The sequence below is a fragment of the Leuciscus leuciscus genome, assembly GCF_965113295.1.
Source record: "Leuciscus leuciscus genome assembly, chromosome: 19".
NCBI classification, from domain to species: Eukaryota; Metazoa; Chordata; class Actinopteri; order Cypriniformes; family Leuciscidae; genus Leuciscus; species Leuciscus leuciscus.
The window spans coordinates 34,743,781-34,760,366 of record NC_138743.1 but is presented as its reverse complement, the minus strand read 5'-3'; the positions used below and the strand labels follow the sequence as shown (position 1 = coordinate 34,760,366).

The 16,586-nt window shown below is 37.4% G+C and overlaps 1 protein-coding gene and 1 long non-coding RNA gene across 3 annotated transcripts in view; both read right to left on the bottom strand.

The window, feature by feature from the left end:
* Positions 1-16,586, bottom strand: part of LOC309482582 — a 205,320-nt gene that overhangs the window by 138,374 nt on the left and 50,360 nt on the right. The gene's annotated exons all lie outside the window — the stretch shown is intronic.
* smyd2b (SET and MYND domain containing 2b) lies at positions 1,553-16,486 on the bottom strand. Of its 2 annotated transcripts, none has more exons than XM_082147978.1 (12): positions 16,073-16,486; positions 15,016-15,079; positions 13,106-13,216; positions 12,965-13,025; positions 11,858-11,982; positions 8,891-8,958; positions 7,759-7,861; positions 5,907-6,017; positions 5,480-5,600; positions 4,074-4,248; positions 3,830-3,938; positions 1,553-2,527 (listed from the first exon to the last, which is right to left on the bottom strand). In XM_082147978.1, exons 3-12 carry the CDS (start codon positions 13,199-13,201, stop codon positions 2,447-2,449), a joined length of 1,050 nt encoding a protein of 349 aa, XP_082004104.1. In that variant the 5' UTR covers positions 13,202-13,216; positions 15,016-15,079; positions 16,073-16,486; the 3' UTR covers positions 1,553-2,446. The 2 variants fall into 2 exon arrangements, with proteins under 2 accessions (XP_082004104.1, XP_082004103.1); XM_082147977.1 differs by having other exon boundaries at positions 1,555-2,527; positions 15,966-16,486.

Sequence of the window (16,586 nt, the reverse complement as noted above, 5' to 3'; positions counted from 1 at the left end):
AACCTGTGGTAAACCCCGAAGTCCCGTTAATCATTTTATTCTCCCGCAACCCGCACACACATGAGTGTCTTACCGCCTGCTCTCCTCCATCACATCTTGTCCCCCATTCCATTCACCTGGCTTCTTTTCAACTGCCTTCATCCCACCCTAATACAGATAGGAGAGCTAATTGTAAATCTCTTCAACCCTTTCCAGAAGGTGTTGCTTGCAATTCTACCAGGGTCATCTCTTAGTCTTGGCCCATTTTATGGGGAGTTTCCTTGGCAGATGTCTGCGCTTCGTAAGCACGTACGGTAATGTGGCTGATGTGAGCTCTGCAGTTCTTTTGAGCAAACTTGGTGTTTTCAGGTGGGTGGCATTTTGCATGACTGTGTTGGTGTGTGTCATCCACTGGTGCTTAGAAATGCCTCTGGCAGTCATGAAGAATGAAAGAGAATGTGTACTATAAGAAATTACAGACTGCCTCGACCCAAATTCCACTTCAAGTAAGAATCATCAAAACTCTAATTTCCCAAAATGGCTTAAATTCCATAAGTCGACAGTTTCATTGTTTGTGCACCATTTGTGTGGATCATATCCTAAGGTAGTGGGGTTTTTTTGCCACGGCACAATTTTGATAAGCAAAAAACCCCACGGCACACCACTAGCCTATTTAAAAATATAACAAAATTATACACAGATGTATTGTTTCAAATGGCATATAAATCTAGATATTAGGCTATATTAAAAGTAGTACTCAATTCTAATGTGAAAGTTTAAGTCAGGTAGGAACACAGTTAGTATGATTTTGTTGGTGATGATAAAACAACAAATTTACATATCATCGCTGTTGGGCGGAAACCCCGCATAAATTAAACACTGTCATCGAAGTTTGTAATGTGGCTTTATATAGCTATGGTCAGACACTTGCACATGTCATTATAATAATTAACATCTTTTGAAAATCAAGCTCGAATTGAGTAACGGGGTTTGTAACATATAGTTTGCAGTAAATGTTACGTGCATCTCAGTACTCAGGCTCAGTGGTTGGGAAACAATGTCCTAAGCAAATGGTCATCATTTCAAACTGCATTTAAAGTTCTTCTTCATCAAGAAGATTTACTATTTTAGTAAATTTACTTCAGAAATCATTCTAATATGATGATTTGCTGCTCAAGAAACATTTCTTACAATCATCAATGTTGAAAATGTTCAGGGACCAAGGTTTGTGGAAACAACGAAACTATTCAAATATTTGTGGTAAGATTTTTTAAAAAAGAGAAAAAATTTAAAGAGAAAAACTGTTTTCAACATTGCTAATAATAATAAATGTTTCTTGAGCAGCAAATAATCATATTAGAATGATTTCTGAAGTATTATGTGACACTGAAGACTGGAGTAATGATGCTGAAAATTCAGCTTTGCATCACAGATTTTTACAAAATTACATTTTACAATATATTCAAATAGAAAACAGTTCTTTTAATTTTTAAATATATTTCACAATATTACCGTTTTTACTGTATTTTTGATTAAATAAATGCAGCCTTGGTGAGCATACGATCCTTTTTTTCAAAAACATAAAAAAAAAAACATTTATTTTTTTATTTTTGACAAGATGGGTCGTCTTTATTTTTTGATGTTCTTTCTTTTTTTTATTTTTAATACCCAGTTAAATTTACAGTTATTTTTTTGTTTAACGTGTTATTAAAACTCAATTATTTTATAAAACTATGAAAATAACTTACAGGATATACTTAACAAAATAAAAGCATACTTAGACAAAAATGTTAATTTAGCTACCTAGCAGTGATTTTCTCTATATGTACATGAGAACTCTGAACAAAACATATAACTAAACTGTTTATTACTTATAAAATCCACAAACAGAAATAGGCAAATAGTAAACCGAACATCCACCAATACAAAACAGATTGTATTCATTATATTCTATATTCTAAATCAATTGAAAATGTTATTTTAAAAAGTGATAATGATCTATAAACTATTTATACAAATAGACTATTTATAAAAATAATTTATACGTTCCTCAAATTTGATTAGTTAAGTGGATTTCCACTAGTGTTGAGTATACAAGCCTTGAGATGTTTCACTGTGTTCATGGTTTTCCAGACTGTGCATAGTTGAAGCAGAGCTATGCAGTCCTGCTGGAATTCCCCTTGTGCCTGTTCTGCATTTCATTGACTTCTGCTTTGTTCTGTGACTGCAGTACCTTTGCTCTGTTTGTCTGGTTATCAGCTGTTACTGTTCTAATTTCATAGATGCTTAAATTATGTTATGAATAATTTTGTTTTCCCTTTTTGCACACCTGCACTTTGATTTTCAATTGCATGTTGTACAGAAATACTTAATCAGCCTCCTAAACGTATTACTGAAGAAAGTCTCTCCATTTGCTGAATTACAAATGAAATTCAAGTGCAGTCTTAAACGGTACACACCATTTACATTATTTCCCACGTATTTCTTGTTTGAGCTGCTCTACATATGAGTGGTCCTTTCCATGAACAACCTCCATGATGGCCAACGCCTGTAACACAAACAATAATCACTTAGTACTGGCATTTACAGAGTATATATATATTATTTTATTTTTTTTTTTACTTTTTTTTTACTTTTGTCTGTAGTCCTAAAACCTGAAAGAGAATTAGAATTTTCTGTAGTTTTAAAAATGTAAGTTAAGGGCCTTAACAAGTTGCTACAAAGTACAAGTTAAAAATTCGCCTTATGTATTAAGAAACCTTGTGAATTTTGATTCCCAAAGTCTTTAAGAATCAAAGAATTGATTTTTAGTATCAACTCATATAGATTGCTGCATCCAGGATAAGCACAAGTGAGTACAATTTTGATGAACAATACAACACACGCGTCCTCCCACTCTGCTGTAAACAAACTTGGCGTCAGCTCACGTGTGAGTTTGCTTATCATTTGCATATGTGCATATGTGTCATTATGCGCCAAGAAGCTCGTGCTCCAGACTGCCTGAGCATGCTCAGGACCGTTTGCCGTCAGGCTGTGGACTGCAGGTAATAATGATCAAGCGTAGAGTCAGTTCTGACTCTCAGCTGATCCACGTCTACCTATAGGAATACGACGCCACTGTATACATATATAAGCTCCTTCAGAATTATCAGCAGATATCCCTCCTCCATCCCCAGCTCCTCCTCTCATCAGTCAGGATTTGGCATTCTGATTCCACCTGAATCAGACTGAAATTCTCTAATTATGTTGTACATTAAAATTAATTAATGATTTCTGCAATACATTCATGTTGGTTCTGTTCTGTTTACCCTAAGGGGGGTTATTGTGCTCTCCCTGCTCTTATCCTTGCTAGGCTGCATGGATGCGCAGGGAGTTTTTGGATACTAAAGCACGAACTGGTCATCAGGTTCCAGGTGACAGGAGATTCAATCTTTCCAGAACGCACCTCATTCCCTCCTGGGAGCTCTCTGTGGTCCTTTCTGGCCTACAGAGAGCTCCCATCGAGACGCTTTAGTCAGTTGAGCTTAAGATTTGTCACTAAAGACAGTGCTCCAGACCGTGCCTGCTTCCTTCAAGTGGGTGGGGGACCTGCAGGCATTTTCGGTCAGTGAATCATGCCTTGAGTTCGGGGCGGCCCTGTCTCACATGATCCTGGCCCTGGCTCCACTCCTTTCAGGGACCAGGTTGTGAAACTGCAACACTGCCTCCAGAGGAGGCAGATCCAGCCCTTGAGTTGCTGTGTCCTGTTCGTGCATTGCGTGTTTACGTGGACCAGTCACTGTATGCTTTCATTGTATACGCAAGATAACATTCTGCTAAATATCTGCTTTTGTTTTGGAGGAGCTTGTACCTTTTGAAGGGCACTGATGCCTGTGGACTTCCTGTCCAGAACGATGTAGAGTCTGCCCATCTTCAGGTACATAGATGCAATATTTAGAGAGTGTGCTGGGTAAAGGACACTACAGATAAAATGCAGACGATATAAATATTAGTATACGCACAAATATCAATTTATTTAAACACAATTAATGCATTATAAACATATACATATTTACCTTCACATATATTATATTCGTGTATGTGTGCGTTCTTACGTGTATGACTTCATGACTTTTTCGCCATAGCGAACTGCTCCATCGTAATTCTCCATGTAGAGACAGATGCCCATGGCCTGGTACATCATATGAAGGATGTAGACATTGGAGTCATCAAACACGGTACTCATCTTATCAATGCTGAGCTCACACATCTCCAACAGCTCAGACGGGCGTGAACGACGGTCAAGGTTCAATAAATGTTTGACTTAACCTTTTATGTTATTTAATGACCTTTGACTAAACATAAAAACACTATTCAAAAACAACAACAGTTGTGAGCTAAGTTGTTCTGGTTGGTTTCTAGGACATTGCAAGGCTAATCTAGGTGGCTATGATATTTTAAAGGGCTCATGACATGACAAACCAAATTTTCCCTAATCTTTTGACATATAAGAGGTCTTTGTACCAATTAAACATTCTGTAAGTTTTATAGCTTAAACCGTTCTACTCATTATAAAAAAGCATGTATTTAATAAAGCTTCAAAAATGGCCCGTTTAGATGTTGTGGAATCTGTGTCGTCACACGGGCAAATACATTTGTATATGACTGCCTCCAAAGCAAGACATTGACAAATAGTTTTACATCATAGGCCCCAGCCACTGGCGTTCAGTCATTGAACTGCTGAATCCTGTCTACGTGAGTGTCACGTTAAAAGCAAAAAAAAAACAAAGAAAAACATTAACAGTTTTTTTGCGTCTCTGTACAGCCTTTAGAAGGACCCAGAGTCAGGAACAAGTGGATGGTTTATTTTTAATGGCGGTCCAGGTCATGTCGGAGGATTATATCTCTGTTTGGACCATTTTAATGCAGATTGTTTTATAAACGAGACCCAGTGTAGTGAAGAGTACAATGAAGATGAAGAAGCCAACTGTATCTGACAGCAGCTACATCGTAAATCATAAGTAAGGTTTAATAATGCTTTGTCTGTTAGTGAGTGAATGTGGATACTGTTTCCTATGCAATGACATTAGCCAATCTTAACAGTCTGTTTACTGAAAAGCCTTAAAAAAATCCCTTACAAACTGATAATTTCAGACAAACAGTCAGAATGAGGGTTGAAAAAATTACTTTCCTGCATATTTTTATTTATTTTTAAATTAATTAACATTATAAGTGATCCTTAAGTAACATTAAAATAATACAAATTTCATGATATTTTTTCCTGTTTCATGTTCTGTCTGATAAAAATTTGAGACAGAAGTTTAAATAAATGTTTAAATCACTAACCCTGTAAGCACTAGTAATAGTGATGCTTGACTTATTAATCACAACTTATTTAAAACATACACTGAACAATAATATTTTGAATAACTGACAGTATTATGAATCAAACAATCAAGTAACACAGGAGTTAATATTAATTACAATATTAGCAAAAGGCAAAAGGGTCAAAAAAGGATATTTTTCTCAAGTTTGGCCCTGCGGAAGTTTTCCATCGTATTCCGGGCATAACGCACCATATCCCTGGTATCCTTTTGACTGATCTTATCCCTCAGCTTCCGCACCTTCATCTTCACCACATCCTACAGACCCACAAGAGCAAAATGATTTGATCAACATATTGTATTATAATAATACATTGTAATACCATATAATGTCATTTAGTAAATTCTCTCTCTTGTACATGTGATGGATACAGATTTTCACACTCATTTGTGGCCTAAATCCAAAAAAATATGTTTAAATGGTAGTTTATATTTTACAATGTATTGCTTAAATGTTGTGATATGAGGTTTATATGTGTTCATTTTTTATATGTGTAATTGAGTCCAAAACAAATGTCCCTAAATGGGTAAATAAAGTGTATTTCATCCATCCACCCCACACACCATGGATTTGGTTGTGCACTCTTTGCAGTCACAGGTGAAGTAGTAGACGTCTCGGAGTTTCTCGATCCTGTCCTCTGTAGGGTACAGCAGGTCTATGTAGCTGGTGTATATCTACAAACACAGAGGAAACATACAGAAAGCTGTCAGTCACTGAAACTCAACGATAAGGATACCTGCAAAGTGTAAGACGTCAGGATCATGACAGATTCAATTTGAACGGCTCATTTTAATTTTGGGCATCCCTGTTGAAAAATCCAACACAACCCAGCATGAATTCCATTTGGTCCAAGCTGGTTTATAGTGATTAGAGATGAAGACATTGAGCTAGTCTAGCTGGAGGAAGCAAAACTGAGCTGGTGTTACTGGTGTATATATATATACTGTGTACGCCCTTTTGTACTGTGCTATTAGACTGTGGCTGTCATAAGCTGTCCAATGTGGAGCTGTGATATAAACGAAACACCATTGGCTATTGTTCACCCTGTCTTCCTGTTTCACTGGAAATTACGTCAACACACTGAACAACTAAATGCGCTTTTCAAGGCGCTTCAGTGGGCCTTTAAAGTTTATTTTGTTGTATTTGACTATATGTTTTCCATGCATGTTGTAAACTGTAACAGAGCATTGACATGCAAAATGATTCCTGATTACAAATAAGATGATTTTTGTAATATTGTTCTGAACTGATATCAACGGTGTGTTCATGTCAGAGGTGTAGTCTGTGTATTTGTCAGGTTTTGTGTCATCTGAGGCCAAAGTTTGATTTTGATAGAAGAGAATATGTTTTTGAGTAAAATATTTGAGATAAACATGTGGTTCACTTTAATATTCAGTAACATTATTAATTTGACTGCACTAACAATGTTAGATGAGAACAAAACTGCCGAGCTGAGCTGAGCTGAGCTGAGCTGGATGATGACACCACTGTTTTCTGCAGAGCTGTTTTATAGCTGATTCGGCTGATGCCTTTCCAACTTCAACACTGTTTGTGAAATGAATTAAAACAACATTGACTCAAAGTAAATAACAACACTATTGTCTTTTGTTGAGCTGCTTTAAAGATGAATTGAACTCATTTCATAATTGATGAACTTTAAACAGAACTGAAACAACACTGAACTGACTTCAGCTGAATGATGACACTACTGTCTTTTTCTAGAGATGCTTTACAGCAGAATTGAATTATTTTTGCATCAAATCATAATTTTTCTGTTTATCACTGTAAAGCTGCTTTGAAACAATCTGTATTGTATAAAGCACAACATAAACTAATGTGACTTGACTTGACATTGTATTTTAGGTTTTTGTTCAAATTGGTGTGTAGTTATGAGTTGTGTTTATAGTTGTGAGAAAATAGTGACTTGTTTCATAAATTGTGTGTTTTAACAATCCTGAAAAACTGTAACTTTCCTCCATTGATCTAGGTGGTCACACAGGTCACCCAGGTGTAACAATTATGTATTGAGGGGCTCAAATACAGGTTGATTTTCGATTTACGTCTTTGTTGAAGTTCATTTTGCATCATTTTTTGCAGATGTTGGCCTAATATTATTTTATATAGGAAGCATTTGGGCAAGTTTAATGAGCAGTTCTCAACCTTATTGGCTATTGATTAATTGAAACATATTGTTTCTAGATTTGTTATTCTTTAAAAACATTGTTAGTGCATTGTTAATATTTTGCAGTGTTATTTTTGCATCATATTTTTGTCAACAGTATGTTTTAATTGAAATTAATTATCACAATAATGTGACTTTGTGCCTCGTCTTTGTAATGGTTGACAATTTATTGACATTCTGTCAGTAATTTTGTGACTAGATAAACACTGATAAGATGGCAACGACATACTGACCTCTTGCCCTGGACTGATCTCCTGCACAGCCCGTACTTCAGCGTTGACACCTCTGTATGTGATTATCACATTGGGACAGCAGCTGTGGTTCATGAGGGCGATGCTAAGAGAGCAACAGAAACACAATACAGGAATGTGGGAGACGAAAAGTGGATAAACATAGTGTATCAAAAAAAACAGAGAGCTTAGAGAAAATTGTAAAGGATGAAGACAGAAATGGAAAAAATGAGAGGTTGTAAAAAAGTCTGACAATGTCCATACTCAGACCTTCTGGGATGTGTTTCTCGAAGTAGACTCTAAAAATTCTGGATTATGTTTTCAACCCAATCGCTGAATTGAGACTGTTGGGTAAGGAAGCTGGATTGATTTGACCCAATTGAGGTGTATAATCACTACTATTCAGTAACCCAACAGTGCTGGGTTGGGAATGCGGACATGAAAGAGAGCAAGCACATCACACAAGTTCCAGCGGTTCCCGACAATGGGTTTTCTGGCCCTTGACCGGTCTATAACGTTCTAGTAATCCTGAAGACCTACTCTGTAACAAATGGCTGTAAAATTTACAGCGACTTACTGGCAATTTTGGTTGCACACAGAATATACAGGCTGCGTGCAAACTATGCTGATAATGATATCTACGTCACACGCACTGTACATACTCCCTAGCGTACACATAAAAACTAAAGTGTACTGTAGACTTAAGAGGCTTTTGCTTGCAACATCCTGTAAAGTATGACCTTTTTCATGTCAGTTTGGTTATTCAGATTATTCCTTAAATAAACCTCTGCAAATGTATTTCCAACCTACTAGTGTCTCAGATATGTTAGTCATGTCATAAAGATATGTATATGTTATAAAGGCAAATAGATGCTTTTATATCATTTATACTGTGTGTGAGTAAATATTTAATTTATTTTATAAATAAACTCATTTTAGAACACTACTGTTCTTTTTTATTTGTTTGATCTTTCACTCCGAAATCAAACTCCAATTCAACTTCATGAAGCATGGCATTAACAGAAAGGGAGCTAATTCTTATTTTGCTCTTTGCGTTTTGCAAAAACATAAAGCCTTGTGAGAAGAGCACATTGTCAGAGAGATTGTGTATGTGTATGTGTTTACTTGTGCTTACTCTGGAAAAATAGCTAAACCCAAGTTTGAGAGCTCCTCATCCTCCACAGTAAAGCCGTTACAGTGAACCTGTGTGAAGGAGACACATCATTCATGCCAATCTTTTACTTTAATTGAACAATTTAGGGTTAGATTAATTGACCTGACTGTTGCTACATATCTTACAGAGTATCCAAAGAAATTCATTTAGTCAGATTTTTTGTAAAAAACAAAAAAAAGTTCATAAAGTGCCAATAATGGAATAGATTGTTGCCATTTATGGGGGGAATATGTGGAAATAAGATAGACAGAGACAGACCGATAGATACACTGAAAAAAATGTTTTTTGCTGCTTGTTCAAATTGCTTAAGTAACACAATTGCTATACATTGTGTCCTAACTTAATTTGATTGTGTTCAATCTGCTTAAATATATGTCAAATTTAAGTTTACTTAATCTGTTTGTGTTGGATTACATTAATGATTTGTGTTGCATTAACTGAAACTGGGCGGTGCTTGTTAGTTCCCAGCATGCTTTGCATATGGTTGAATTAATTGAGAATAAATGTTAAAATTAAGTGTTATTTTATTTATTTTTTACTTAAATGGGTTCCTTAAATGACTTCATTCCATGCCTTCCACTATCCAAGTTTTGTTTTTAGATCCTTGCCACAGTTGACGTTGTCTTGCACATTATGGACTATGTATTATGTATTATTATGACCGCCGCTAGCGTAGCTAGCCGGTCATATAGGGATTGTCAAAGTTTTTTTTTTTTTTTTTTTTTGTCACCTTACTGAATTTTTCGTCAACGATACCAGGGACACCGAAGCACCGGGGAACATGAAATTTGGTGGGCATGTAGCCCCACTAGACTTCTAAGGAAAAATTTCGTTTGGTCCCCGGGGGCCACTCCACCCCCGCGCTGGGCCCCCCCAAACCCCCAAAAATGCAGTTTTTCCTAAATAACTACCTGAACCGTGGCACCTAGGATGAAGAAATTTTTATGGTATGTTGGTCTACTAGACTTTTACAGAAAAATTTCGTTTGGTCCCTGGGGGCCACTTCCCCCCCCGCGCTAGGGCCCCCTTAAATTTTTCGTCAACGATACCAGGGACACCGAAACACCGGGGAACATGAAATTTGGTGGGCATGTAGCCCCACTAGACTTCTAAGGAAAAATTTCGTTTGGTCCCCGGGGGCCACTCCACCCCCGCGCTGGGCCCCCCCAAACCCAAAAAAATGCAGTTTTTCCTAAATAACTACCTGAACCGTGGCACCGAGGATGAAGAAATTTTTATCGTATGTTGGTCTACTAGACTTTTACGGAAAAATTTCGTTTGGTCCCCGGGGGCCACTTCCCCCCCCCGCGCTGGGGCCCCCTTAAATTTTTCGTCAACGATACCAGGGACACCGAAGCACCGGGGAACATGAAATTTGGTGGGCATGTAGCCCCACTAGACTTCTAAGGAAAAATTTCGTTTGGTCCCCGGGGGCCACTCCCCCCCCCCGCGCTGGGCCCCCCCAAAACCCCAAAAAATGCAGTTTTTCCTAAATAACTACCTGAACCGTGGCACCGAGGATGAAGAAATTTTTATGGTATGTTGGTCTACTAGACTTTTACGGAAAAATTTCGTTTGGTCCCCGGGGGCCACTTCCCCCCCCCTGCGCTGGGGCCCCCATAAATTTTTCGTCAACGATACCAGGGACACCGAAACACCGGGGAACATGAAATTTGGTGGGCATGTAGCCCCACTAGACTTCTACGGAAAAATTTCGTTTGGTCCCCCCAAACCCCAAAAAATGCAGTTTTTCCTAAATAACTACCTGAACCGTGGCACAGAGGATGAAGAAATTTTTATGGCACATCAACCTAGCCCATAATCACTCATTTGTGATTTGCGCCCCTCCCATAAAAAATGAAAATGCAATATTATTCTGCTTTAATCGCCCCTATCTTCAGTGGAGATGTTCAGAACTGCACCATATTTCATGTGTATGATTAACTTGACAACCTCTGGGGGTATCCTCTGCTAAGTTTTGTAGAATTTCATCCATGGGGGGGTATAAAATAAATTAATTTATGTGCACATTTAGTGACTGTACACTCATCGGCCTGTAGATGGTGCTGTTGAGCGAAGGGTTGCTGGTTTAGGATGATACTGTCACACACACACATGCAGGAATACAAACAAACGCAAGCATGCACACACACTGACATCCACACGCACAGACACACACCCATACACACACATACAAATCCACATGCACAGACACACACACACACAAACACACACACACGCGCACACATGTACGCACACATACATACACGCACAGACACACACACACAGACACACACATACACAAATACACACACATACACACACACACACACACACACACACACACACACACACACACACACACACACACACACACACACACACACACACAGACAGACATGCACATACTATTACTTTTTTTAGGTATATACATAAACACGCAATACAGCCAAATTACTCCACGTCATTTATTTTTGTGGAAAGCCAGTGCAGGCCTGAGCGGCGGTCATATTTTGTACCGCGATGCGGTACATCTAGTTACATATGTATTAAGAATTAAGGCATGACTTCCAATTCACTTTTCAGCTAAACAGCTTAGTAAATGAATACAGTACCACACTTCAAGCACTGAAGCGAGGAGCTTATTTTTAGTGCTTATTCTTTGACAGCTCAAAATGCATGACAACTTTTCATTGCCTGAGATTCCTCAAAGACCCCTGCCCCCAATTTCAAAAACTCATCAAATCTACACAAATCACCACAATTTTGGATTCAAAACGTCAATTGTTGCCAAAAGGTTTTCATCTCTTTGGTAGATTATTGGGTCTTTATTGCCCAGTAATTTATTTATTTAGATATTTTTTATTTATTAACTGGGAAGGACAGAGCAAACAGTCAACTGTCACACCTCTTTTACAGTGTGTTTACCTGTGAGAAAAGTGTGAGCAGGGCCTGATGGTCAGGGAAGTCCATGTGTTTGGAGTAGAAGTGATGAAGGCCAGCTATATGTGCTTCAGTCATCTCCCTTTTCTCATTATCCAAATCCTCCATGTCTGTGAGAAGATGAAGATATCATAACATTATCCAGCAGCTGTATACATGCTTAAAGTCAACACAAAAATGGCATGTCAACATTTCTCAATCCACACACATTCATATTGTACATTTGGAGACACTAGAGCTGTAGCTGTGAAATACATAAATATATATTTGAAGAAAATTTACAAAATCATATACGGGTATGTAGTGTGTACAAACTTAATGAAAGCTGTCTACCTAAAACACAGAGATCAAAACAGCATAAATATTCACCTTCTTACTCTGAAACACTACAACACAGACTCAGTTTTTGTTGACACAAATATTGTTTAACCAAATAGCAGAAGTTTCCCACATACTGAAAAAAATTACAAAATGTATCTTTATTTTTACTTTTTGCCTGTGAAAAAGGTGGAAAAAGTGCAAAGTGTATTAAAAACTGTCCAGACAGCAAACGTTTCAGCCCACAGCTTTCTTCAGTGCTCATAGAAAATAATGTTTAATACAATGGAAACAGAAAAGAGAAATTTAAAGCGAAATTAAATGATAACACTAATTTTAGCACTAGGATTTTTTTTTTTTTTTTTTTAATCGTCATCTTAAAATTATTCAACGTTTGTTACTTCCCTGACATCTGGAATCAAGGACTGATAACAACACCCATCTTTAAAAATTGAGAAAAATGTGATCACACTAATTACATGCATTTGTGTGAGCAGAAAACTTTGGAAGTTATTTTGTAAAAAATAAATAAATAATTATAAATCAAATTAAATTAAATCCAAAAGTAAAAGCACAAAATACTCATTTTCACTTCCAACACCACAACTGGATGTCACTCACACTTGTGTGACAACAATAATAGCATACTACTATACAATATATAGCATAACATTCATAATGCCTAGTATGCACAGTATTCATTCAGTAAGTTAGTAATCCATTTCGAACCATAGCCTCTCTGTCAGATGTGTCTAATGTTTTTCTGGTACTTACGGTCTTCCATATCCTTCAATAAGAGTAGTTTTTCTGATGGGCTTCTCTCTTTCTGGTCTCTCTGCATCAGCAAAATACACGTCAAAAACTCATTGATTCTGTATCTATAAGAGGAGTAAGAAAATCGTGCTTGTATCTAACCAGCCTGACGATGATTCTGGCCACCAGTCGCACCGTCTCCGAGGGGCACCAGCTCTCTCCAAACGTACACATGGCATTACACTCCAGCTTGTGCATGGGCCAGTTCTTCTTCTGTCAAATATACACAAAACGGACACATGAAACACTCTCTCACACAGACACACAAAACACTGCATGAATGTCTATAGTGCTGGGGTGTCCAAACTTGGTCCTGGAGGGTCACTGTCCTGAATATTAGGATGTGTTTATTAATATTCTGTTTACTTTTATTGAAATCAATAATTAAAGTAATATTAAATCACTGATTAAACGAAATAATATAAATAACATGAATGAACTAATTAAAGTGATTTGTGTGAACAATCACATAGCTTGGTTTGGTGTTCGTGGTGTGATTGTGGCAAACAACTGTCTAAATACAATTCAGAGGGAGTGGAGATGCTCTATTTAAATCCTAATGTGTTTTGCAAAACAGGGGGAAATATGTCAATGACTTGCTATTACGCATGAATACAATGAGGAGTCATTGATGCTTCTACACTTCATGAACAGACAGTCACTTTGAAGTAGCACCACACCGTTTTCAGTTAAAAATGGATAACTTTTTATGCGTTTTCGTCTTTTACACGACAGTGGCGTTTTGGGACCTGAAAATGCAAACTTTTGAAAACGGTTTTCAAAGTGCACGTTTTTGGGTCATTTACACGACAACGATGTACTAAAAACTGAAAAGCTTTTACTTTGCATTTTTCGCATATAGATATCAACATTGTCTTAACATCTTAAATTCACATGCAAAAAACGACTAAAAATGCTGTATTATTCATGCCAGGCCAGTAGTTGGCGAAGTCACCGTTTTCACAAATTCGCGTTTTTGTGGTTTACACAGAGACGATAACGTATTACGTGTTCAGTCTATAGACCTTGTGCGCCAGAGAAACGAGGGCGCCGCCATCTTTAGAATATTGTCTTTTAACTTCCGTTTTGCTGTCGCTCTGTATATTTCTATGGCGCTGCTGTCCAGGAGTAATTAGCTCTTGAAGTGGATTTACTTAATGTAAAGTTAACGAAAGTTATCATGAGGATTGTAATGTTTAAAGCAGATGTCTTAACAAATGTCAGTCGACCGGGAAGATTTTAAAACGAGCCGTTCATTAATAAATACGCAAAATCGCTGAGAAAATACAGACCGGAAGTCAAAAGACAACGAGCGCAGCGCTGAAAAGGGGCGGGGCTACATAAGGTCTATAGGCACGTAGTGTTTCTTTACAAAGTGACATCGCCAACTACTGACCTGGCATGAATAATACAGCGTTTTTAGTCCGATTTGCGGTTCCGTGTGAACAGGATCGTTTTGACAACGTTGTCATCTGTTTGTCATCTATTTTTAGTACGACATTGGTGTGTAAACGTAAACTTAAATCGTACTCACACACTCATGTTTACTGTATTTTTGGGGGAATCCATATAAAAAAGACAAACAATCATAAACTTTCATGTAGGGCTTAAGATTCATCGTTACAACAGAGTATATGTGCTAGATTAATCATTGGATGTAAAACTCTTAGATTATGTATTTAAAGAAAAAGAGAAAGGCCATCCCCACTAGCTCAGTGTACTCTCTGATGTAAATATGATCCGCTGTTTCACTGAAATAAAAAGTCAATCATACCTGTATTCCATTCTTGCCAAGACTTCGGATCTCAAAAGAACATCTTTATTACCATAATACATACTTTTTTTCAAGTATTTTTTTCTCAATTTCTGAATGTGATACTGCTTTCAGAGACCGGTTTACTTCATGTATGCGTTTCCGCCATTATTTTTATTTGTTCTTTGCCTAATTTGTTTCTTTGTATATATAGTATGTGTATGGCTGTGTTCGTGTGTGTATTTTGTGTGTGTTTTACCTGACAGTTCACATTGCAGTAGAATGCTTTTTTGCACTTTCCACATTTTGCAAGACCTTTTTTCCTGTACATGATAAATAAAAACACAAACAAACACCAATGATCACTAAAACTCTCAATTATAAAAATGATTGTGTGTGTGTGTGTGTGTGTGTAAGAACAAGTCATAATTTAATATAACAATGAGTGTTTCTTGTGAAAACACAGTCATTATTACTATATGAATATGTAACTTGTTCATTTAAACACATTAATTCACTCTGTCTTCAAAGTCCCCTCTGTAACTACGATTCATGAAGAACTGAGAGAAACTGTAACAGAACACAGCGGAGAACAGCCATTAGACTGAAGCAGCTGTCAGAATGAGTCTGCTACTTTTAACAGGCACTGTCACTTACACCCACTGATCCTGGCCAGAGCAGATGTCCTAAGGTTTGGCCAGCTGCTTTTAGATGTTGGGTTGTATTTTTAGATGTGTCCTTTTGGAGCTTATCTATACTGTTCGTGAATCAAAATGGCTAATTTATCGTGACTATAGTAATGTATTTTATATCTCAAAAAAACTTGTAAAGACCATGCCCTAGGCATGCCAAGCCTATTTCACACTCAAATCTAAAGAGAAAGAGACAGATAAGATTGAATTCAACCATCTCTCTCTCTCTCTCTCTCTCTCTCTCTCTCGGAGTTATGTTGTTATAGTCATATACTCATGCTGTTAAATCATTCAGCTTTACCAGAATGTTCATGTAACAAAGGAGTACATGTCAATTAAAGTTTTGCAGCTGTATAGATCAGACATTAATTGAGGAATTTATTAGAAAACAATTATCATAAACGTATCATAAAAGTAACAAAGTAGTCTACAATGTATAGATAGATAAATAAATAAATAAATAAAATAAAATAAAGCACCAGCATGACATGACAACTGAAACTCCGTGAGGTCAGACCTTGTAAAGCACTGTTCACAGATGAGTCCTCTCTCTTTGACTGACAGCACGTATGAATAAGCAGGACAGGAGAACAGCAGTTCACCGACTCCATAAGCTCTGCTCACCCGCAGTCCTCTGCCCTTCCCGGGGCTGTCGAACTGCTCAATGCCCGCGATGCCCTCCGCCTTCATCGTGTCACGGAAATCTAATGGGAGCCTGCACCGGTTGTCCGAGTTTTAAGATTTCTGAGAGATTTTCGTTTTCATTGGGCGGAGCATATATGAATATTAATGAGTTTTCCCAGACATGCACGTGTATTTTAGTCCACGCTCCTCGAATCCAAGCTCGCCTCTCTGGACCTGTGAGTGAGAAGCATTAGGTGACAAGGGTCTGTCTGCGTCCCGCTGTACTACAAACCACGCCCCCTGCGGATCACACCTACTACCAGTTACGCCTCCCGCAAAGAAACAAGCGTGGACGCCATTGACTAAATAAACAATCTTTTTAAGTATATTAATTTATTTCTATATTTTATCAATTAAATGTTTGTAAGATGAGAGCTGATATTGCTTTCGAATCGTATTAAGTGTGAAATAACAGCTAGTAATAAAACATAACATAAATTCTGCTATCAAATTA

Coding starts and splice junctions, on each gene's coding strand:
- smyd2b (XM_082147977.1), bottom strand. CDS start 16,138: ATGAAGGCGGAGGGCATCGCGGGCATTGAGCAGTTCGACAGCCCCGGG. Junction 6,018..7,758: donor AGATCAGTCCAGGGCAAGAG/GTCAGTATGTCG, acceptor CTGTGTTTGTAG/ATATACACCAGCTACATAGA. Junction 3,939..4,073: donor AAAGTCATGAAGTCATACAC/GTAAGAACGCAC, acceptor TTTTATCTGTAG/TGTCCTTTACCCAGCACACT.